The 25,000-nt window shown below is 42.0% G+C and overlaps 1 protein-coding gene across 7 annotated transcripts in view; it reads right to left on the bottom strand.

Moving 5' to 3' along the window:
* ZEB2 (zinc finger E-box binding homeobox 2) overlaps positions 1-25,000 on the bottom strand; it is a 115,785-nt gene that overhangs the window by 3,333 nt on the left and 87,452 nt on the right. For 5 of the 7 annotated variants that reach the window (XM_040604220.1, XM_040604221.1, XM_040604222.1 and 2 more), the window contains 6 exons: positions 22,677-22,748; positions 16,088-16,276; positions 15,178-15,392; positions 12,546-12,654; positions 9,725-11,694; positions 7,506-7,686 (listed from right to left, as the gene is read on the bottom strand). In XM_040604220.1, the coding sequence (XP_040460154.1) occupies positions 7,506-7,686; positions 9,725-11,694; positions 12,546-12,654; positions 15,178-15,392; positions 16,088-16,276; positions 22,677-22,748 (2,736 nt within the window). The remainder of the gene's footprint in view (positions 1-7,505; positions 7,687-9,724; positions 11,695-12,545; positions 12,655-15,177; positions 15,393-16,087; positions 16,277-22,676; positions 22,749-25,000) is intronic. The other 2 variants (XM_040604224.1, XM_040604219.1) reach the window with 1 other exon arrangement.

Genomic DNA, 25,000 nt, shown 5'->3' with positions numbered 1-25,000 from the left:
TGGTCATTATTTTATATTTCATGCTATTTTTACACATATAAAAATGCTGGTATTTGGTGCCTGAAATGTGGAGCCCTGCTTTGCATGTCTTATTGCTAGAGCAGATTGTTAGGAACTTATTACTGAACTGGCCTGATTCCTCCAGCGTATTTATCATACTTAGCTAACATGGCACGTGACCAGAACAGGAATAAACTTCACACCAGAGCCCTCCTATCCTTTAAGTTGTAGAAGTGTGGGGGGGGTTGTTAATTCTTAAAGCAGCAAGCACAGGGAGAGGAAGAGTACGATGGAGGGTTGGCAAGAAAATGCCAGCTGAGAGCAAAGGGCTGGGAAGATGGGAGACCGTTACCAGCAGCACCGGCGTGGAAGGAAATCCAGCAGGAAAAAAAAAAAAATGTTCATACCACTGAAGGATCTCAGCTTCCAGGAAAACTCAGGCTGCTCCTTTATGAACCTGATCAGCTTTCTTTTCCTCTGCAGTCACTGCTGGGACTTGAAAGCAGGGAAAGTCGGGCATAAAAAAAATTTCCCTTCCATAGCAAAGTTGTGAAGAATGAATACCAAGGAATATGCTAATTTTTTTTGCCCGATCTAGTCACAGCTACCTTCAAGTCCCACTGTGAAAGTTCACATTTAATAAGGTGTGATTAACGAAAGCTCAAGGAAGCCAAAAATTGTATGTTATGAAATGAAGGGGAGATGTGGCAGGAAGGAAAATGTAGGAGAGACCACAGATAGAATAACCCAAGTGACAGGGAAATCAGCAGATGCCTCAAAATTGGAACTCAAACTACATTTCTTTGTACGAGAGTTTCCTAAGCTTGCACACATACAGGGTTTCATTTTTTTCTTTACTTCCCTTTAGAGTGAAATTGAACATTCAGGCTTGATATATCGAATTATAGCAGTATTGGTTTTATGATCTGTTTCCTAAATATGCATTTCTGCCAATTTAACCTGTTGGTTAAAAGCCAGGCTTGAAGAAATCTCCAGGCTTTGAGCTGTACGCGTACTTTGGCTTTGAACCTCCAGCCTTGACCTGGGGGTGCACTGAGCCCAGAGCTGGGAGGCAGCTCCCTGTGATGTGGAGCACAGATTTTGCCACAATGGGGAAATCCTGCAGTCTTAGCTCGGGAAATTTTAGCACAGTCAAGTCACTTACTCAAATTAGCTTTAAATCCCAAAGCACTCTCAACCTAAGCACTCCTCCAACCTCAGCGCCTCTAGAAAACCCTCCCAGGTGAGGTGGGAGCTTTCCCAATGCTACCAGCTGCCCAGCTGGATGCACCAGATAGGCCTGCCTGCATCCCTGCCTCGTCCCAGCTGTTCTGCTGAGCCCACCCACGCTACCGTCCCTTTGCTAGTATCTCCATAGTTGCTAATTTTGTTCCTCATAGACCTTCTGCTTTTCCTTGTCACCTTTTTTTGTGTCCTTCTCCTCACTGAACCACCCACGCTCTCTCAGTCCCTCCCTCTGACTTACTTTTCCCTAACGCTGATAAGCCCAACCCTTGTCTTGTTCCAGTTCTCCATAGCACCGCTCCTTCTCCATTACTTCAGATTTCCTGATTATATTTTTTTTTATGCATACTACCTCTGATGCCCACTACACCCTTCTCACCCCACCACTGTGCTCCATCCAGCTGCCTAGCACTTTCCTTCTCCTCAAAAAGAAGTCAACCACTTCTACTGCTTATCCCAACTTGCTTCCACCCACCTTTCCCCAAGGCTGGGTGATGTGCTTGTCCCTCAGTCTTTGCCTGCTTTGCTCAGCCTTTGCACGTGGTGTTGTTTCAACACTGCACCTCCTGTTCGTGCTACCTGGTGCCTTCCCCCAGCCAGCACAGAGGTAGCCTGGCAGAAATCATCCATATCTTATAAATTAATTTAGAATCAAGAAGATTAAAATGCTTCATATTTTCATATTAATTTGTATTATTACTAAAAAGGCTATACTAGAGCTATTGAGTCTACTCCATCCATATCAAGGACTCAGTTTTGATCTGAGGGAACGTGACAGCTTGAGCAAAGTTCTTTGTTCAGACACCACACAACATACCTTAGCAGTGTGCAGCATGCAGCTGTTACAACACTAATTGAAATATGTTTTTAAATATATCAGGTTTCCAAACATTTGCAGAAGAATTATTTTTTTCCCCTGTGTGCAAAACTCAGTATTTCAGCCATTTAAAAGGAGTGCCTAATCCTTGCATTAGTAGGTCATAAAATAAAGCTGAAGTATAGGTATTTTATACTGGGGATGGGGATAAGTCTACAATTGTAGGTGGATGGGGAGAAACTACAACAGTAGGTAGATGGGGAGAACCTACAACTGTAGGTGGATGGGGAGAAGTCTACAGTTGTAGGTGGATGGGGAGAACCTACAACTGTAGGTAGCCCTGGATGCTTTATCATCTATTTAGCTATCACACAGTAAGAACATTGTCATGCAATGTCATGAGATGGAGATGGGTTGAAAGGAAGCAGATGCGAACACCCCACCCCCCAGGTTTTACCCAGTCTCATATGAGATGATCTGCGTCATCCATGTGGGATGGAATTAGGAGAGAGGCAGCTCACAGGAGGGCTCAAAAACACTTGTGTGTCATCAGGTGGATGCATGATGTAGAAGCCACAGTGAAGTGGCTTCACATTGAAATGAAACTAAATGATAAATCTCTCTCAAATATGTAAAGGAAGTGTTTGGGCTTTTTCTTATCCCATCATTTCCAAAAAGAGGTTTCCACAGGGGCTTGTGCTCCATTTACAGAGGGGAAATTATAACTAATCTGTTTGCAAAGTCTCTAAAATTGCATTTCTGTTAAAGCAAAACAACAAAGAAATCTCTAACAGTAAGTATATCTCAATCTTCCTGGGCTAAAGGTCTGTGACTGAAAAGCTGTGCGTTGCCCATTTGCAGTGGTATAGAAGTCAGAAGACATCAGATCATAAGCCATCACTGGTCCCAGACTAAATATTACCCATCCTTTGCCTAAGGCAAGTGGGTCTTTTTTCTATGGGAGGGGGCCAAACAGAAATCCCACTCTTTGGAGGAAAGAAGGAAACATTTTTGTGACAGTTTGTTTATATTTTTTAAAGGCAGATCGTTTGAAGCTGCTTGGGGGTTTGGATGTTAGATGTAGTCCCAATGGAGATGGATTAGAGGCCAGAGCACAGCGAAGCGGTCAAAGGTGCAAGATAAATGCAATTTATATATAATTGCCCAAGCTGCACCTGTTCCGTTTTGAATGGGAGACCTTGCCTGCAGAGCAAATTTCACAAGCCTAGAATTTATCCCTTTTTTTTTTCTTTATCTCAGTGTAAAATAGGGAATTCTAAACTTGTATCAGAGTAAAGCAAGAAAAAATAATCTTTAAATAGCATGTAAATTTTTTATGAATCAAGCTCTAAATAAAGAAAACTCCTGAGCTGGGAATTCAAAATACTAGCCAAAGAGAGATGATTTGCTACCAGGCTCAAGAACAATATTTAGTTTACAGAATCAATCTGGAAATAAAACTAGTGCTTGCATCAGCATGAAAGCTACAAAAATAAAAAAAAGGTCTTAATAAAATATACAGTGGAAAAGGAAAGGATGAAAGCACTAGCACAGCTATGAGGCCCTCAGCAGCCCACACAAGTAATAAAATAGAATATGATGTAATATAGAACAACAATGAAAGGATTTAAAATTTCTAGGTAGGATTCTGAAAAACTGTTTCCAGCTTTTGTTGCAGAGCAGGCACGCTGCAAGTTTCCTTGTGAAGCTACGATAAAGCTGGTGTGTAGCAGACATGGGCGTTGACAACATCCGAACACTAACCTTCACCTTACTCCTGAATCAGCCCAATGCAGCGTTGGCAGGCTGGATTTCTACCCAGGAGCCAGGATATTTCTGTTTCTAGATGCTCCATTCTGTTTGCTCTCCTGCTCACTTAGCTACTGCTGTTTTCCCTCCTTATATGCAATGCAAAGATCTTTGTGCTCACCACATGCTTTGCCATGAAGGCAACCATCTTCTTCACCCTTAGTAAGGAAAGTGTCTTGAACCTTGTGCTAAGCAGCTTGGAGAAAGCTGAGATTAGACACACGCAGTATCTGCTCAACTAATTTCAGCCTGACCAAAGTTCATAAGACTTCACAGGAAAATAATGTGAGCACTTAATTCCCGTGCTACCTGCCACGCTCTGCACCGTAATTACAGTGCTGCATCCCCTGGTTTTAAAGAAGTAGGACCTTGTGAAGCTCAAACTCCAAGAGGCACACGTAACTTCTTTTAAAATTAAATGGCATCCCAAAATTAACATGGCAGAATTTGTTCCTGCAACAAACAATGACCTCTACACTAAATTTCAGATCAGCTAGAACCAACGTAATTCTCTCATTACAGTAATAAAATAAATTCTCCTTGTCCATATGAAGCTAGAAGCTATTGCAGAATACAGCTAATACTGCATAAATTAAAGACAATGGATTGTGAAATTTAGGCCCCTTTTTCTGCTGTGCTCAAGCTGTGGCAGACGTGGCATACAGAGGTAATCACAGAGCTCATTGATCTGCAACCACATGGTCCTACCAAAAGTTCTCAGATTGACACAAAGAACTGGCCAAATCCCATTCTTCTTCCTTCCTTGGCACAGAACTTGGCTCCACTGCAATACCTGCGACATCCCTGTTTTCTCCTTTACAACAGTTGGTGTAGCACGGGATTAAGGCAGCTCATGTAGTTTTACCTGTCAATGTTATTTTTTGCTCTAAATAAATCTTTAGGGCCTGCAAAACAGGAATGTGTCCTCTCTCTGACTTCTTTAACCATCTGGCATAGGTTGCAGTAGGTATGTGGACCATGAGAAGTGATAACAAACAAAAATCTGATTGTTCAAATATCAGAAAAAAGACCTAAAAAGCACGTATTTTTTTACATAGGAAAAAAGACATCAGCATAAACAACATCCACTATTTGTGCTTCTCCAGGAAATACAGGAAGTGTTCCAATTCCTCCTAAAATATGTCTTTATGAAGTAACAACGGATTGTGATCAGCTAGTCAGAAAACAGCAGCACACTCAGAAAACGAGCTTTTTCTCTTCTTTAGGTTTCAAAAAGTTGATTGAAAAATGTGGCCCTACTCTTACAATGACCCCAAATGCAGAAGATGCTGTTACTTTCAATACAATTCCTTCCACTGAACACGGAGCGCAGTTTCGCACCTATGTCATTAATGTTTTTTCCAAACATTTGAAATTCACTTAAGATGCATGCTAAGCCATTAGCCAAAGCCCCAGTGAAATGTGCCTCCTGAAGGCTGTGAATCAGTTATGGAGGCTAGCCCAGCCAAGGTCTGCGGCGCTCCCAACCACCTCCAATGTTAGCGTGATGCGCAGAGGCTCCACGAAACCAAACGCGTCCTTAATAATACTTCACACTTTGTATAGCGAGTTGCATCACAGGATTTCAGCCTGCATGAATTAAGATTTACAACACCCTGGAGAGGCGGGCTGGTATCATTTCCCTCTATTTCAAAGATGGGCGAAGGTGAGAGAAAGATGAAGCAATTTGCTGAAATTTGCAGAGGAAGTCTGTGGCAAGGCAGAAGAGCACCCGGCGAGCTTAGCCTCACTGCCTGTGCCTCTGCCACAAGACCATCCTTCCTGTCTCTAAGTGCCGCGCTCGAGCTTGATGATGTGCCGTAGTTCTAGCATATTAAATATGACACCGTATACACGTTCTGAATCATAAGGCTGACTCCCATAAAGCTGACGGACGTAAAGTTGAGAAGCCCAAAAGGGCAGAGCAGAGAAGAAGGAGAAAGTCCCTACACTGCAGCTGTGTGGTATTTTTCTAGGCAGTAGGTTCCCATGCTACTTAAAGACCAGAACATATTTTTGCTTTTACAAATGCAGTTTATTTTGCAAATCAAGGTGATTGCACACATTTCAGCTTGTCAAATTTTCAGCCTTTCAACCATATGTCTGTCGACCTTATGGACTACCAACTTTATGGGATTCAACCATATGTCCAGATCCCGATATATATGAAGGCCAGTTCTAACATAAGAGCTTTACGGTAGTAGTGTAGTAAACCATAATGTTTGCAGATGGCTGTAATAAAATCATTCAGGAGAGGAAAGGTGCAGGGACGTAAAGCCTTCAAAGCTTCTTCTACTGAATAAACAATTTGATCTGAATAATGTAGTGGGAAGCACATTCCACCAATGAACTAACTGATCTAGTCCAAAATGTTGCTTTTAATTTTCTCTCCTAATCCCACATGTATTTTAACTTCCTTTTTTATTTTCCTGTGTGGGATTAGCTTAAAATTTGGAAGAAAAGAATAAGAAGGTAAAATAACAAAGTAAAGAATTTTCTTTAAAAGGCACGGTCCACTTCTGAATTGTAAATTTTTCATATGTGAAATGTCAAATGGTTATGTGCAGCCTGGAAGATGTATTAATAGAGAGGTATAAGTTTTTTACCGTCACATGGTGAGATTGAAGGATGATGTGACTTGCTTCATTTCCTGAAGTGGGACTCAGCTTTCAAAGTTAAGGAAAGTTTCCTCCTGAGTAAGCTTTTTCTAACTCTAGGATGTTGGAGTTTGGTTTATGTCTTGCTCCACAATAATTCACTTGATAATTCACATTCCCTTTGTCTAAGATAACCTGATATCTCTATCATTTGGGGAGCTCCAGTCCCATTTTCCCCTAACTGAAACGTGCTGAGCCGATGTGTCCCCCTCGGAGAGCTCTCCACCTCTGGGCTCATGCCTATCCTGGCTGAGAGTGGGGAAGAGAGCACTGCCTGCAAGGGAACCACAGCCAGCATAGGTGTGATGGAGGGGTTTTTCAAACCAAAATATTTTTTAAACTGACAATCTACGGTGTGCTTTGGCAAGCTTCCTTGAACTAGACAAAAATCAGTTCCTACTCATAAAAGGAGGAAACTTTCCCTGGGCATTAACTGAGAAGTGAAAAAGTGAAATGCAACCTGCTTGCACTGCTGGCACACAAAATCACAGCGAGAACAACCCCTGTGAGCTGTTTATTTTCAGATAACTTGGCCAGAGCCAGCTTTTGTGCTGCTAACGTCAGTGGAAGTTTTTCTATTGGATTAAATGGTGCAGGGTCAGATAGTGTCTAAGAAACAAGAAATACACTGTCCCTCTTCCTTCCCATGCCAGACTTTGCACTGACCAAGTTGCAGTTCTGAGTGCTAGAGCCTGCCTCATTTGAAGAGAGCTCATCCTGTGAGATGCTGAGTGCCAGCATCGCCACCGCGCTCAGCACCTGACAAGACTCACCCCATCACATCCAACAGCACTTCACCAAGCAATACCCATTAAAAAAAAATAAAAAATAAGTTGAACTGAGCAAAAGATATTACTCCTTCCCTGTGGAAAGCCTCAGCACCTGCCAAACTGCTCGCTGCACAAGTGTACTTGTGCAAGACTGCAAAGAGCATAGCATGGAGCTCACCCCTCCTCTTGGCGCTGCAGCTGCCCTACCTGTGTGCTCGTATTTGTGTCGCAGCAGGGAACTGCTCTTCTGGAATGTCTTGTCACATAAGTCACACGCGTACATGCCACTTTCTGTCTTCTTGATCTTCTTTCGGGACAGACAGGAGTCAGAGTCCGTCATGTCGTCAAGGCCGGACATGTAGTCTGGGGTTCCATCAAGCAATTCTCCCTGCCAAGGAAGCACTCGTCAGCAACACCCACTTCCACCACTGCTCCTTCTCACAGAGGAATCAACCACCCCAGAAAAGTTAAAATCATGTCTGCTTAAGGTGGGGGTCCCTCTTAGCTTAGGAACCCATTGACAGTGAAACTACAGCTGATGGGAACTATGGGAATAATGAGGAGCCTTCCACTTCTATGCCTCGAACCAACTTTCTGGCTTTGAGCCCTCTGCAATCGTATGATTTACACAAGCGGACACTATTTATCATACCAGCACCAAATATTTTCAAGGACCAGAAAAAGCAAAGGGGAGGCTTTTCATGGACGGCTGAAGGTATTGCAGTATTTAAAAGGGGTAAGTGTAAGCAACAGCTGAGAGATCATTCCCTTCAAAACACTGAAACTTGGATATATTCCGTATCTGTAGAAAGGTTTTAATTGAATTTTATATTTAGGTACAAATGTTATTATTATGCAATCCATTTAAATGTATGTCTCCCGACTAAAGGCCTCAAGCTATATTTTTATATTTAATTTTGTAATTTGAAATAGGGAATATTAATAACACTTTTTATCAATGTTCTATCTATGTTAAAACAGCCTTCAGCATTAAGCAATAATGAATGTGGATCAGTAAATTATTAAATTTCTTGATATTTATTTTGTCTTGATCCAAAGAGAGTGCAAACTTGCATGATAACATACATTTCCATTTGCTATCACACAGTTCAGTTTTCTTAGACTAGGTTTGCACTAATTAATATTAGAGAAGATTAAATAGGCTTAAATACATTTACAAAGAGGGCAGATGTACTGTAAATTGGAATAGTGGAACAGCTGTTATGGAGGTGCAGTGCTATTTATGCTCCTATTGTGCAAAGAAGGATTACAGCCTGTAATGTAAAACCATACCTGATTTTCACATTTGAAACTATAAAAGATTTACTAGTCAGTAAAATTACTAATAGACCATAATAGGACATAGGGGAACATGCACAAATGTAAAAAAAAAAAATAAAAATTAATCTATAATCAGTTAATCTCATTTAACTAAACTCTGTACATTATATCTGAAAACATCCGGCAAAAAGCTATAAATGTATGTGACTTCTGTAGAGCAGCTCTTTGCTGTAGGCACGCAAGCGGTGAAGTCTTTTTCTACTCCTATGTTGGTTCTGGGACCACCTGAGAAAAGGATTGAAGGCTATTCCCAGGCAGGAAGAAGTGCTGACCCAGATTACAAGTCCAGGCAAATACTTTGTTTGTGATTAAGGGCCTTGGCTGCTACCTCTCCAAATAATTTTGCTTAATCTCTGGGGTTTTTCAAAGCTGTTCCAGATGACTGGCAGGATTAGAGGACTGGTATTCTGGGAAGGGCAGTAGTTGAGCTGAAGAAAGGGGCAACGGTGAAGCAACACCCCAACGTGTCTCATCCCCCAGGTATTCATGAGAAGAGAGAACGCCTTTCCCGTGCACAGTGGGTGAACGATCCACAATAAAACATGGAGAAGGAAGCTTTGAGGGCTTTCGATGGAACAGAGCTGCTCCAAGGCCATAGGGACCTCTGCTTAGAGGGACACAGCTTTGCGTCCAAGTGTCAAGGTGTTTCCTAAGGGGTCTCCCACTGCTCCTTTTCCCCGTGGGGAAACGTAGTTATGCCCTGCAAAGGTCAGCTTCCCCACAAAGTTTGGTGGGTTTTATTCTGCAGGATGGGATTTTTCATGGACTTCATCATCAATATCATTATTATAATTTAGATACAATTCTAATAAGAAACAGGTGAGCTCTTCACAGAATAAAACCGTAAGTGTTATGCCTATTCAAAGGCATTGATCCTGCTTCTAATCCAAGCAGAGGTTCTTTTGAGGTAATTCCCTTTTCTTTTCCTATACTGCAGTGCATCTTTGCAAGTTCAGACTAAAATAAACTCTGCTAATATTGTTGGAAATGTTGAATATAGCTCTGGGCTTTTTTCTTTTGGTAAAGGTTATATCACAAAATACTAAATTCAAGCCTTTTAAAAGAAAAGGGTTGCAACAATTTACCTGAAATCCTTGTTTCCGCTGGTACTTTCTCCTTTGCTGCATATCGGCAAAAGTAGCTGCTCCAGTTGGGTAAGTATAGGCCATATGTGGTAGGAAGCTCATCTGATCTAGTCCTGGGTATGGTCGCAGCCCAGGAATACTGGTCTGGACTGGTGGCATAAAAGTGGCTGGGGGAAAAGCGCTCTGTGGTGGAAGTGTTGTGTATAAAGGTTTGGCACTAAATGGGTTCATACCAAATACTGGGTTAGTGCTTTTATCCAGATTATTTGAATTAGAAAACTCCTTCTTGATAAAAGTCAAGTTCAGTGGCTCATCTGAGTTTTCAGATGATGAAGAAACACTGTTGTGTTCTAAATTTACACTATTAGATTTTGTTTTGTTCTTTGTGGCTATAATACTTTTGGGTTCCTTCATTTGTTTTGGTAAAGACAAGTCCAAAGGCTCAGCCTGAAGCTCCTCAGAAGAGAAACTGTTTGGAGTGTAAGAACTACTGTGGGAGTTTTTAGAAGATGTGGAAGAAAGATTTAAAGGAGAAGGAGTATTGCTCCTGGAGTGGTCCAATTTATCAACTGGCTTAATATTGGTAAAATGAGGAGGTTTTGTTAGCCTGAGAGGAGTATCACAATTAGTAACACTGTTATGGAGTTCAGCTATAGATGGTGAAGTTATAGAGTCCACAGGCTTTATTGGAGATCTGGCTGACAAAGAGTCTTTAGTGGGAGTGTTGTTGGTGGCAGCCAGCGCCACCTTGGCACTGGCCCTTTCCAGTGATGGTGACCTGGAACTTGAATACTGGTAGACTTTTCTTTGTTCAAACCATTCCTTCACAAATTCCTGAGGAAGGCCAACAGCAATGGAAATTTTCAGTAGTTCATCAGAGTTGGGTTCCATATTCATAGCATAATATGCTTTAAGTACAGACATGTGGTCCTTGTATGGGTTGATGGGGCTAGTCATTCCTTTCTCAGAAAGTACTGATGACAGCAAGAGGGTTTGCTTATCAAACACTCCAGGTTTGTTGGGAACCATGTTCTCATGAGGCTGAAGGACTGCCTTGATTTCTTCATTCATTTTACACAGGTAACGTTCATGCTGATGCAACGGAATGGGACCAGGAAAGCTTTCTTTACAGAACTGGCATGAAAATGGAGTGGATACATTATGGTTCTCTATCATCTTGTCTTCAGTTACCAGGTCTATTAGGGTTCGCAGCTTCTCTTTCTTAATGTTATTGAGCTGCCTCCTCGAGTCTGTGGTTAAGCTCTGGAGGCAAGCTTTGGCTTCATTGACTTTCTCTAATGTATAGTCAATAATACTTTTAGTGGCACCATTATGACTTACTACTGGAAGACCCACGGGGGGAATATTGGGGGAGGTAACTCCTTGTTCCTCAGCTTGAGAGCATGAATCCTTCATATGGTAAACCTTCAACTTGGAGATCTCTTCAGCCTTGCAGTCCATCTTCTGCCTGGAAACCGTGTTATCCACAATCTGTAGGACCTTCTGCACCTCACTTAAATTACTGCCTACCGCAGGAAACCCAAGCAATGGTGCTTCCATCCCTACACCTAAGTGCTGCATTGGACTTTGAGCAGACGCATGAACTCCTAAGGGGCTGGTTGCTCCAAGTCCACCATTCATAAAAGGACTAGTTGCACTAAACCCATGTGAGGCCATAAGAACCTTATATTCATTGAAATCTAGTGGTTCTGTTTTAATTTTCAGTAGGCCTGTTTGTTCAGACATACTAAGTGGTTTGCCATTCTCCAGCTTATTTCTCAGCTGTGTAATGGCTGAATTAGTAGGAGAGGAAGATACAGAATTAGGAGAAGAACCCGTCTTGATATTGTTTCTCATTCTGCCATTTACAGAGATTAAACCAATACACTTCTTGCTGCTGATGTGCGAACTGTAGGAGCCAGAATGGGAGAAACGTTTCTTGCAGTTTGGACACTCATATGGTTTTTCACCTAAAATGATAATTAAAACCAAATGTTAATTATCATTTTTGCTGCTATAACGGCAAGCGATCGCATTTGATACTCGACTGAGCAGTGAGGAGAATATTAAGTCTATGAATACGGCCACACACCACCACTGCTTTACCTTCCTCTTTCTAGGGGTCTTGAGGTCAGTTTGGACCCATGGTCTCCAGCGGGCAACAGCCACCAAGGCGTGAGACTGGTCCCAGACTGACCATTGCAAGTCACAAGTAAGCAACCTGTGGCAAAGGGACTCAAATCAGTTCCAGACTGTTCAAATTTGATTGTGGTTTTTCCCTTCCAAAAACCAGGAATTTTCACTGGAAATTAATATGGTAGGAGAACCTGAGTCCTGATGTTAGAACCTCCACATCAGCATTGCTGGAGGTTTGTTCCTGGACAGAGCCCAGTGGCATTCCGTGTGCCGACTGCTGCATCAAGCAGGAGAGCCAAAACGCACCAGTCATTCAACATGAGGCGCTTTGCGCTTACTTGTTATCTGAGAACATGGGCTGTATTTCACTTGGGGGGACTTTGTGTTATGGAAAATATAATGGTCTCTTCAGGGTCCGACTGCACAGAAATGAGCGAACGCTTCTGGATTCAAACTGCCGAACAAACAATCTATATTATTTGCAGGAAGCTTTACTATTTCCAAATCTTTCAGCGAGACCGTGGTATTAACAGCATGATAAATGAGGATGACTCAGATATCACTTACAAAATACCTTAGTAGCTCCAAGAAGCCAGAAGCAGAACTGTGTAAATTTTAAGCAGTCTTTAAAACTCAGCTAATTAAACAAAATGCAAATGAGCACACCAGCACCTCCGCTACTCACCACTGTGAATTCGCAGGTGTTCCTTCAGATGGTGTTTATATTTGAAGGCCTTGCCACACTCAGTGCATTTGAACTTGCGATTGCCTGCTCCTTGGGTCAGCATTTGGTGCTGGGAGGGAAAGAAATTAAAAAAAAAAAGATACCAACATGAATTTTATGCAAGAGAAACCATGAATTTCTAGCTTAAAAAACAAAAACAAAATTAATGTGGATCTGAATTTATCAAGCGGACCAAAAGGTCTGCATGTACATTTATTTGTCTCATCAGTGTTGCAATAAAAATCAAAATGTTGGCAGTAAACCGAAACAAATGAGAAAGTACTTTCACATGAGCATTCGATATTTGCTTTAGAATTATTTCCTAAGTCTCTCATCAAAAATGTGTTGCTTTAAGGTATCTTACGATGAGAGAAACTGTTTTATAAGAAGATTTGTGGCTCTTAATATTCCTAGCAGATTCTGAACATGTGGGACTCGGCTTGTTTAAAAATTCTGTTTACTGCATGTGTAGGAAAGACAGAAACACTGTCGTTAGTGGCATTTCGTGTAAGATTTAATTCATTATCAAGCAGAAGAGACTGTGTCTTCGGCATGAGCTGCTGCTGGAAATGTTTTCTAAAATCACAGAGCAGCAGGGAAGACCTGAGCTACCTTCCTTGCCATGTTTTCCCTCAGTGCTCTTTCTAAGGGGCGAGGGAAAGTTGAAAGTTAAAAGTGGCATAAAGATACAAAGGCAGCTGACCTTTTTGCAACAAGCAAGAAAAGCCCCGTGACTTTGAATTTGGGGAAAAAAAAAAATAAAAAATGTAGAATATTCAGAATAATGCAGCCAACCATTCTGGATGCTCAAGGTAGGAGGTCAGCCTTCTGCAGGCAGCCACGACACAAAAGCCTATTGCAGGAGCAAGAAGGGGGGGGAAAGGGGTGGGGGGGGTGGGGGAAGAAGGGGGGTGTGTGGAAAGGCAGCACCGAAACGGTATGACAACTGCGAGGGTGTGCTGCCTCTTCCCACATTCCTGGCGAGACAGATGGTGTTACATGGGACACAGGGAGGTTTGTTCAAACAGCAGCAACCTTCAAAGATCAAGCAGAGCCCAGCCCGCCGCGCGCCATTGAGGGACCCGCGCTCATATGTTGCTGAGTTGCATAAACAAACAGCAACAGCTGTTTTGTCTCCCCCCATCGCCCTCCGAGGACTACTATAAACTTTAGTTGTGCCACTGTTAATATGATACAATCATTTTAATTTACTAATTGTAAATGCCATGAGCAAATGAGGGGACTTTTCAACACCAAAGCTACCATTCATAATGCGCCAGTACCAGCGCGCTCTCGCATGTGAAATTTCAGGCAGTTACGTTGGATAAATATCCAGGCGGGGTTTTTTTTTCTCCTTTTTCCCCCTGGTGTTTTTAATGATACGAAGCAAAAGAAAGAACCTTACGGTGGATCAGGTTAGGAAAAATACATATGTGAAAATGTGTTTGTCTACTGGAAAAGCCACGAGGAAGGAAAGAACTGGAGAAACCATTCTGGAATCATTTAAATTGATTTAAGATCAAGGAAAAGATACGGTTCTCTTAAAAATGCTAATTGCAAAAATCGTGCGATTAGATGTGTGTTTGCCTAACTGAATTTGCCTTACACTGAGAAAAACCTACCAAAAGAAATAGAGCTGATCCTGAATTTCAGGTTTTTTAAGAAAAATAAATACAGCATAAAGCCTTTATTACATGGCACAACACAGGTATCTATTTATTTAAGTTTTAACCATGCCATTTGAGTTTCCATTACAGCCCTTCATGAGACGGGTTTTCAGAGGTAATACTCCGGCGAGGACAAGAGCCGACTTTCTGCTGGTAGGTAAAGAGTTTTGTGGCACAGGTCTGTCGCCAGCCTGCTTAGGAGCACCAGGGAAGCTCAGTCACCTGTTTGCGATACGCAGCATTTCCTTAAATGCAGCACTGATATAATATTACATGCATCACATCGAGGAAAAAACCTGCTTTGATTTATTGCAGATACGCTGCCAGGCTATACAAATGACAGTGATGCCACAATTCTAGTGCATGCATGCGTTAGTGGCACAATCACAAACGATAGCCTATATGTAGGATAGGAAGAGTTATTCTGAAAATGTGTAATTATGTTTAACAAACGATTATACAAAATACGCGTAATTTCACGTGATTGAAAAGGTTACTCAAAAAGTAATGAAAAAATATTAGCGGATCTTTTAGCATGTCTTGGAGCTCCTATTTGCAACACTGCAAAGTAAAACTAGGTGAAAAATGGAATTAAAATTGCTGAGATGTTTAATAATGTATAATTAAAATGCTACAGTTTCATTCACTTTTTGAGGAACATAAAAACGAAACTAAAGTCAAGTTAAAGTGCAAATAAAATTTCTAAATTAGAAATTAACACACTCATTCGATCGTGAACATAAGACTATTAAATCATATTAGAAGAGACCATCAAAAAATCATTTAGACCTCAATTAAAGCTATTACCATTAAAAGATCTGCATCTTCAAAATGCCATGAAAAATTAATAATGATTGCCAATCAAAGCAATATCGTTTCTCTAAGGGGTTATTACAGAAAGAAATCACTTAAAACCAGCCCCCCACCTGATCTGTCCCTGGCTTGTGTGTCACCATATGCCGCTCGAGCTGGGTGCGGTAGGCAAACGTGTAGTTACAGAGAGGGCACGAGAAGTTCTCCTCGTTCTTCTCGTGGCGGTACTTGATGTGCTCCTTGAGGGACGTCAGGCGCTTGTAGCCCCGGTCGCAGTAGGGGCAGGTCAGCAGTTGGGCGAAGGCATCTGGAGTTCCAGGTGGCAGGTCTGCGCCCCGGGATGGGGGGGGAAAGAGAGGCAGGCCAAAAGGTCAGCAAATCAATGGCAGCTCATGGGCTGATTGCCCAGGATGGTATGAGAGGAATCGCTGCAATCTGCTGCCCGAGAGGGAGGGACGGCGCTTCCAACCGGCGGCGGGAGGCACCGGCACCCGCGCACGCCCACGGCAGACTCACAGGACCCGCTCCGGACCCCGCTAGGAAATTAATTATGGGCAGCGCTCCTCACACCGACCTCACCGGCTGGGAAACTAAGAAATACTTTTCCTGATCAATTTGTGATTTGCATTCCAGCCCCAGCTCATTGTGTTACTCATGCCATTGACCGAATCCTTCCTACTGATGCTTTTCCAATTATTTATCAAGGTGTCAGAGAGCAATAGGCCGGCTACCCCATCTTTTGTTGCATTAATACTCTATTGAAACTTCCCAAACTTCCAGCTAGAGCAGCAGCCTTCCTCCCGTTTACATTCAGCTCTTCAGTTCACCCGCCAGATAATACAAATTTGCTGACTAAAAAATCACAATACACTGAAATTACAGCCCCAATCTTTGCTCATGAAATTCCATGCCGCTGCAGCTGTTCTTCAATTTTTAAGGTAAACACCCAGGCATGTAGTGCATTTATAATTGCAACAGCTGCACGAGGTCAGGATACTGGCTAAAAATGAATTACAGCCTCACCATTTTCTTCTTGCCCATTGGCCTCTGGAGTGCCAAGGCGAGACAGTTCCTCAGGGGCTTCGGGGTAAATAATGGCCGTGTCGCTGCGCTGCAGGTACTCCGCTATGCTGACTGCATGCCCATCTCCTTCCTCCAGTTTCCTTTTGGCGAAATATTCCTCAAAGTCCGACGTGCAATTTGCGTTCTTCACTAAAAGGAGAGAAGGGGAAAAGAAAAGGGGGTTTGAGTGCACCCTGCCTGAGAGCTTGGGTCCCTTAGCTTCGTTACACATGGCTGAGCTGGTGTACTGGGGCTACAAGGCTGGGGCTGCAGCTGGATCCTCACCCTCGTCGGTCTTGCTCCAGCTCCTAATAAAATTAATGCGAGCTTTCCACCAGCGTGGATGGAAGGAAGGGTGGGCAGTTAAATTAACAAGAACACTGGCTCTGCGGGGCAGCAGGAGACATTTACGAGGCTTGGGTAATGCAGGTAATGTTTCATCTATGGAACCTGAACCTTCAGGGGGCTCCTGGGGGACCCACAGCTTTTGGCATGAACACAGCTCAACCTACAGAACTGAGTTCAGCCGCCCCCAGATCCCACAGCCCCTGAGACAGTCTCTGCACTGGAGACGGTGGCTGCAGGTAGTGAAGACCAAAGCTCTTCTTCTCCAAGACAGGTCCTGCCTCAGGCTGCTCTTCCTGGCAGGCATGAGAAGAGAATTGCTCACAACACCTTCGTTTTTTTTTTTTTTTTTCCTCCCTGAAAAATTAACTTACAATGGGAGAATACATTGTTTTTTAAAAAAATATTGCTTCAGAGATTTCTGCAAATAGAACCACATGTTTTAGACCATAACAGGGATACCAAGCCTAACACCACTTTTACAGTCTGTAAGAGAGTTTTCCTTCTTTTCCTAAAATATAAACTTAATTTTGTATTGTCCATGCAATGTCCATGAAACTTAATATATGCTCAACCACAAAACATCCTGTTACTAAAAATACACTTTTCCCCTCCATGTATGAACACTGCCTACAGAAAAGACCTTAAAAACTCTGCGAGCTTAAAGACAAATATGAATATAATTATAAAAAGTAGAAACGTTGTATTTATAAAATATAAATATATTAAAAAAGGAGTTGATAATTTTCTTTAATTTATTTTTTTTCTTAACAAATCTTGGAAGACACTGTTGGTGTCAGGGAATTAAAGACACTTGTTTTTAACTGACCGTAAATAAAAAGAACAGCTTATGATTGATTACATTTTTAATGTATTTCTCCTTAGGTGAAATAAGAAAATGAGGCAGCACCATAAACTGTTCTACAGGTCTTGTAAAAGTAAAATATTAAATGGCACGATTCTGCTCTCACTGACGCCAGGTAGCAATATGAAGTCAACTCACAAAAATCAAAGGGATTATGGCCCTGCAGGTTTCTGCTGGTTTGTAACCACTGGAAATGAGAGACTAACCAGCTCCTTGGTGGTTAGAAATGAGTAAATACTTTGCCTCGGCTTCCTACAAAAATGCAAGGTGATGCTGGCAGTCAGAATGAGACATGGCCTCTGACTGGGGCAAACTGGAAACCTGAAAGTGCCTGATTTGAAGCACTGATCTTGTCATCATCAATAAAAGTAGATACTGTTCTATGCAAACCTCATCCCCTTAGCCGATAAAATCAAATCCTCTGGCTGAGACAAATATGCCCTATTTTTCGTATGAGCTGAGCAACTTCTCAACTGTTCTGCAGTATTTTAGTGACAGTGACCAAATGGCACAGGGCTCAGGACCCTGGTTTTGGAAGGAAACTTCTGTTCCTATCGCAGTGGTTGGTAGGAAGTCTCTGCAACCCCACAGAGCTCCTCCCTTGGTCCTTCTGTAACTCCTGCTATCATTTGTCATTAGCATGAGAAACAACATCTTTTTTTTTTCCCCAAAAAAAAGCCCAACTTCTAGAGAAGGGGAGTGTGAGTACGGAGAACATGACCAAGTACCTTACCTCCATTTTGTTGCTGGCAGAGAAACATAACAAAATGGTGGTCACTGAAGTACACCACCTGCACAAGGTTTTGGCTTTTCGTTTTTATCAGAGCAAAGCTGAGACATTAGTTTTTAAGTTGGAAACCTGACTTTTCAGCCCTCACTATGCCTAGGTCTTCCAACTGTTGCAAGACCATCCACCCGCTGGCTTAGCACTACCCCATCCCTGCTCCTTCTCTTGGCTGAGCAACAGAACCAAGGAAAGCAAGTTTATTTTTTGCCAGATTCAGGACATGACCCAGTAAATGCCACCTGTGAAGCAGGGAAAGAGAGTTTTTCTCCAGAGAGGAGATATGGGAGCAGGAAGGGGAAAGGGTGGGACAAGGGCTCCAAGGGATGGCTCCATGCATCATTCTCCTCCAGGCAGGCTCGGGGCGGGGGGCGTGTTAGAGCTTGCAACGGCATTTATAGGGTGAGGATTCTAGCCACTGAGCAAGGCCTGAGTTAATATTAGGAGCTTCAGTCCCAAATTCAAACCCAAATGAGGTTCTTCCTTCCCGGCCCCCAAGTCTATCTGGAGGCTTATCCAACAGGCTGTGGAGGACTGCTGCAATATTACTGGCCTTGGCTTCCTAATTCTCTGGATTATTTAGTTTCTATGTCTGTACATGCAATCCGGGAGCTAAAGCAAATGTTTATGTCTACATTATAAACCCCTAAAAACAAGGGGATTTAGTGGAAAAGCTGACAGATCCTTAACTGAAACAATACAACCAGTGCTGCAACGCTGCAGATTAACATAAATAGCAAAAGATGACCATGTGTATCTGGTTTGTCACCAGCGATGTTACTGACAATTCAGACATGGCTGGAAGCTCACCCAGTGTTACTAAAAAGACGCATCTGATAACCATTAGGTTTCTCTCCCAATTTCAGGGGGGGAAGCTTGCTTCCCCCCTCCATGCCCTAATTTGTTTTCCATGCAGAAAGTCATGTTCCTGGATTCTTCGTGGGCTGACACGGAACACACATTGCACATCTCCTCCTGCGAGGCAAGAATTTCAGCGAGATCTACGGCGGGTGACCTCACCAAATAAGTCTTTTTTTAATTAATTATTGTAGCCTGGAGAGCAGAAATATTTTCAGCTCCAAAAGCTGATGTGGCCATGTCACATAAAAATAAAACACATTAAGGAAAGCTATCTTTGGAGGCATTTAGGACCTTTCAAGATAAAGTGAGAGAGAGGTTTGAGGAGCTTGGGAGACCAGTTATTTTGTGTGGGAACTCGTCCTGCGAGATGGTGATAGCTGCCCTTAATCGCAAACAAAGCTAATAAAACCACAGCCTTCATTAGCCAGGAAGTGAGAGGCCCCCATTGGTACACACAGATTACAGCCTGAAAACGGCCTGTCCTCCAACCTGCCAAGTTTTACTTCTGTTTTCCTCCCTCCAAAGGTTTTTGGTTTTGGGGTTTTTTTCCCCTTCTTTAAATTATATTAAGAGATCTTTACTTGAAGCTTGTCAGATGTTAGTAATAGAAACCAGGAAAATTTTTGTGTTTACAGGAAACTTATTAATCTGTTTTCTGCAAACATCGCAGTTGTAATAACCGTAACAGGTACAATAACATAAACTACAGGAATTTATTCATTCACATTTTAAAATACCCTTCTGCAAAACATCATTTTGTCAAGTAATTGTTTCAGAAATCCCTAGAAATATTTACAAATTAATTTAGCAGGACCAAAGACTCAAATTTTCACTCTGATGGTTACTTTTGCTTTTCCACTATAAAGCCTCCATGGCTCATTATAAAAATGTAGTTGATTAATGTATAGATAACAAGATTTCTTTTTTCAGTACTGCTAGGAAGTGGCCACTCTGACAATGGTAGAATAATTTAATAACAGAGATTTTCTCTTTTAGTTTTCTTTCTCTGCTAATGACCTCCTGCAATGAATATGATGCTACAAGCACACCGCAGTTGTTGTGTGCATCTACAGCAACTTTGCAGTTGGATGTATGTGAGGAGTCTGACACCGTATCATCTATCTCTGTGCTCAGCCCAGGTGATAGAGCACTGTGAGATCTGGTGTCAGGAGGGAGAGGCACAGTGTATTAGGTGAGAAAGACCTCCTTGGTCCATCTGGCAGAGCCCGTGTCAACCTGTAGGAAGCCCTAAAGGGCTATCCTGGAGATCAGAAGGTCACTGTGGTATGGCTTTCGCTGAAGATGGAGTCACCAATCCAACTTCTTTCAGTGGGTCAAGTCTCAGCCTCACCTCAGCTATTTTATTAGTTAGTATTAAATCCCCCTACCAGCTGCAGGGAAAAATTGAGGCCAGACACTCAAGACAGGCCTAAGGCCTACGGCGAGGCTGAAGAATAAAACTTTGGACACTCCCCAGACTAGCTAGAAAGGATCTCCAATGTCTCAGGGACTGACCTCTTCCCTTTCCTCCTCAAATAACAGCCCAGGCACTGCAACAGGCAAGCTGGAGAAGTTTTCACTCTGCATGAAGGATGCTGCAGCTCCTAATAGTCAAGGTGAAAAGACCGGCAAAAGCATCTAGTTTATCAGATGATTTAATATGACTAAATAACCTGACATCTCTCCTAAGAAACTTCGGAGACTGCAGCCATTAGAGAAAGGTGTTCTACCCAAGCGGCCCAGGCATCAGCCTCCCCTAAAGGAGGTGGCTGGGAACACCTCAGTGATAAAAGTTGTGAATTAAATGTTAGCAGAGCACTAGACAGCTCATAACAGCTACTTGAGCAAGCTGCCCATCACAGCAAAGAGCAGCTGGAGTAAAGAGAGATGGGACTGTTGCACAGGACATTAGGGAAAAAATTGGCAGGTGCGGTATCCAGAGCAGCTTTTGCGTTTTAAATGCAGACCACCTAAATGCAAAGCACTCTCTGAGCCACGAGTCCACTGTGCACCAAGCTGGGTAGGGGCAACCCTTATCTTTTCCCCCCAGAAAACTGGTTTCAGAAGAAGCAGGACACCCCGTGGACCCCACACAGAGTTAGTGACAGAGCTGGGGGGAGCTCAATGGCACCCTGCCCCCAGAGAGATGCCGTGAAGCCAAAGTTGAGAAGGCAGAAGAGACCATCAGATATTGGAAGGGGCTAAGAGGACACGAAGTCTTCCCCCCTCAAGCAGACCACAATGCAAGTATGAAAGAGTCAAGGCCTGTTATGGTAAGGAAAATATGTGCAAAGGAAGTCACATTGCACTGATAGGGGACCTCAAAGGCTCTGGTAATGGTAATCCAGATAACCATCAAGTCTTATTTCTAAATCAGACGTCTCTTAAAGTCCTGTTTCTCCAAGTGCTAAGCACAATCTGTCACTTAATTAGCATCCCTTGGAAATAATAAAGCTTTTAAAATACATATCTATCCAGTTCTGTAGGGCAACATCATTAACTATACACGTAATGATAAATTGTGCCTCGGTGCCACCCTCCTTTCATGCATAATGAAACTAATGGATGAAAAAAGCAGTGACATGGCTTTATTTTCCTATTATTTTCCCCCTCAAGAATTACAAAGTAAATTTCTTGTGTTACTTAATAAAAGCATTGGGGTTTTATGTGGGTGTTACCAACATTAGGAAAGTGTGAGTAATAAAATCCTTGCAAGACTTAGGTACCACCTTTTACAGTAATATTTGTAGAAGGCTTTACCTATGAACTAAATCTCATAATGGAATGCATAGAAATATACTTACAGTAGAAAACTTACTTTTAACCATGTAAATCAGGGCTATCTGCAACATCTTGACTTGTGACAAAATGCAAAAGAAACATTGGGTGTCGTATGGCATTCAGCTGTGCTGAGGATGGAGCGGGGCCTTGTGGCCTTTGGAAAGAACATGGTAAACCCCTGAATTGGTTTGGATCAGAAAATAGTAACAGAAACCTTTTGCTGTTTTGCTTTGCTACAGAGCTCGGAGATGATACCTGCTAAATATCTCTGTCCCCTTTCTTGTTCCACAAAATGTATTGATTTCTAAGAAGAGGGGAAAGAAAGAGATGTGGCAAGTGGGAGAAAAAAAAAAAAAAAGATTAGCCAGAAACATAATAATCTCATAAATATGCATTTAAAGTGTGTGTCTGTGTATCTATGTAAGGGGTTTATGTGTGTCTTGCTGAAAAGATGTTTTCAGTCTCTGAAGTAGCTTACTCTGTGCACCATGCGAATCTGGGGTTGCCAAGAAGGGTGCACCCCATCCTCATTATCACACTCTTTGTACAGTCCCTCTCATTAAAAGACTACTGTATCTTGGTCCAGCTACTTTAAACTATACGAGATTCGCCCTCACTGGGAAAACATGCCGCTGAAAACTATTAGCTCACAAGGATGCAGTTGAAAGGAGGTAGGGGCTGGCGTGTCGCGGAGCACGGGAGGGGTAGCAAGGACTCTCACCGGATGAGCTTGTTGCTGCACCGTTGTGATCAAATTGGGGGGAAATATTAAAAACCAGAAGAATTATGTAGATGGTTCCCAACTGTTCAACTGGCAACAGCAAAGAAATTGTTTGGCCACTCCTCCCCTTCATGCACAGCTAAGCTTAGACGATACCGAAGCAAAGTGATGCTCTCACCACGCAAGACCTTACCTGTACCATTGTTTCCAGTGGTCTGAATTGTGGCTTCAGGCCCCATAGTGTCATAATCTTCCTTCATTTCTTCTGTGAAAGAAGCATGCACACTTTTAGCATTCACACGTAACTGGGTTGCTTTACAGAGCTAGGGAGCAGGCTGCGGTGAGAGGGAAGATCCTGCTAAGGGAAGGAGAGAAAAGGGCTCTTGTGGACCTTCACACAATGGCTTTGTTCTGGCAACCGAATGACTTCAGCCCCGCTGGATGGATGAGAACTTATTTACTTTAAACATGACAGCGAGTGGTGGAAAACAGAACTGTTTGTTTGGAGTAAATGAAGGGCTTTTCCCTATATTGAATCTAATAAGCAGTCAGGTGATTCAAAGGGAATTTTTTAGGGTTTTTTCCCCCTCCCCCTGTATTTAAAAGAAATAATCAGTTAACGGACACCGTGACAGCTGTACCTGGAAGAAACTGCAAATACAAAAGGAAGACATAAGAAGTTCTTGTATCTCTATCTCTATCTATCATCACACAGATCTTCTGAGCTGTCATCATCGTTTTAACCTCATTTGAAGTGCAGCATGTATTAATATCGAGTGGTGCAGAAATGTGACGAATTTTCAACTGTGGGCAGCTCTTCTCTACCCTCACTATTTGTTTGCGTCTTCTGTGCACTCTCTGTGCGCTGACAAAGTCTGCCTTTATGGCCATAAATTGGGTTAATTCACATGCAAATGAGCATGATACGTGTAGAATTATTTACTGTGTATTTATCATGGATCGGTTTACTTTCTGTGAGACTGGGGGTTTGGAGTGACTTAAAATAACGTTTTGAAGGGGCTGAGTGCAGCCCCATCACTGGGGGGAAGGCTTATCTTCATGGATGTTTCAGCCTGCCTCACAGTGCCTGTCAAACTTGGTTTCTTGCTGATAATTTGTTAGTTCAAGTGCAACAGGTATTCACACATACAGCCTGGTTAAGACTTAACCCTCCAAAGGGTTTTCACAGGCGAAAATAAATATACATAGAGATTCTTTCTCACCTTTTCAACTTCTCCTAAATGCCAGCCTTTCTTTACTTGAAGACAAGCACAAACATACAATCTTTTTTTTTTTTTAAGTGAGAGAATTTAGTATTTGAGACTTAAGTGAAAAATCTGCTTTAAACTTTCACTTAGTTTCACTTGTAAGAAATAAAATGTCAAAAGGCACCCAGGAATGGTTCAACAGCTACTAAAAAAAAAAATAATAATTTCCCAGAAACAAACACAAGTCGATGATGATTCAGGAAGATGGATGCCGCTCAGCCAATCAAGTGATAGACTGGCAAGCAGATCAAAGTATGCTATTAAAATCTTATTGATACATGAAGCATTAAAATTCTTATTTCTCATTTTTTGTGAGAAAGATTTTGATGAGGACAGAAACTGGCCCAGTATTAATCCATTTCCATGACAATTATTTGACTGAAGATAGGGGAATAGTATAAACAGAGCACATTCACAGTTCATTCCTAAATTTGTAATCTTGTAGTATTCTTCAGATGTCACATTCTACAAGTAATTAGTTGGTAGAATAACAGGTTCTAATTGTATCATTCTAATCAAAACTAAAGCACAGAATGACTTAATTCAGTGCTTTACAACCGGCATACAATACTGTGGTATAAATATACATGTTTATGGCTTTGAAGCTTAAAAAAAAAAAAATCATGAAAGCTCTTAAGTTAAAATATGCAGGTACAAACAGATGCTAAATTTGTACAAAAGCATAGAATATGCAGACCAGATGAAAAATATTTGTTTAAACTGTACAGCAGACAAGCCAGCCTTGATTCTTTTCCCAGATCTGGCATTCTGCCTCTCTACAGATCATTTTCATGGGGATATCTTGCGTCCAAAACATTTAGGAGTTCAATATGTATTAATAAAATGCTGTCAATTATGATAATTGATCTGCTAGGCCAGTCTCACATCTGATATTTTTATTGCAGCCTACCAGAAATTTTAATCAAGGTACAGTATTTCTGAGAAGTTCAGCCTTAGATATAAATATAGTTATTGTGATTTTCTTCCTTGATCATCTCATGTGATTTCTGGTAGTAAGGAGTCACAAGTATCAGAAGTTTTCCATCTGAGGGCACATCTACCCAGTCAGCAAGGGGAAAACAGTTAACAGCTTTAGGTTTTTTTTTTTTCTTTTTGCCCTTTTTTTTTTTTTTTTTTTTTTTTGCATAATAGTGGTAATGTTCAAGATTTCTGCTGCACTTCCTTCCTCATTGTCATCTTCTTCTGTGGTAAAGAGAAGTTACAGTGTCTAGTTGCTTCCCAAAAATTA

This window comes from Falco naumanni, chromosome 8 (assembly GCF_017639655.2).
Source record: "Falco naumanni isolate bFalNau1 chromosome 8, bFalNau1.pat, whole genome shotgun sequence".
Taxonomy (NCBI): Eukaryota; Metazoa; Chordata; class Aves; order Falconiformes; family Falconidae; genus Falco; species Falco naumanni.
The sequence above is the reverse complement of the archived record's forward strand: the minus strand, read 5'-3'. Positions and strand labels throughout refer to the sequence as shown.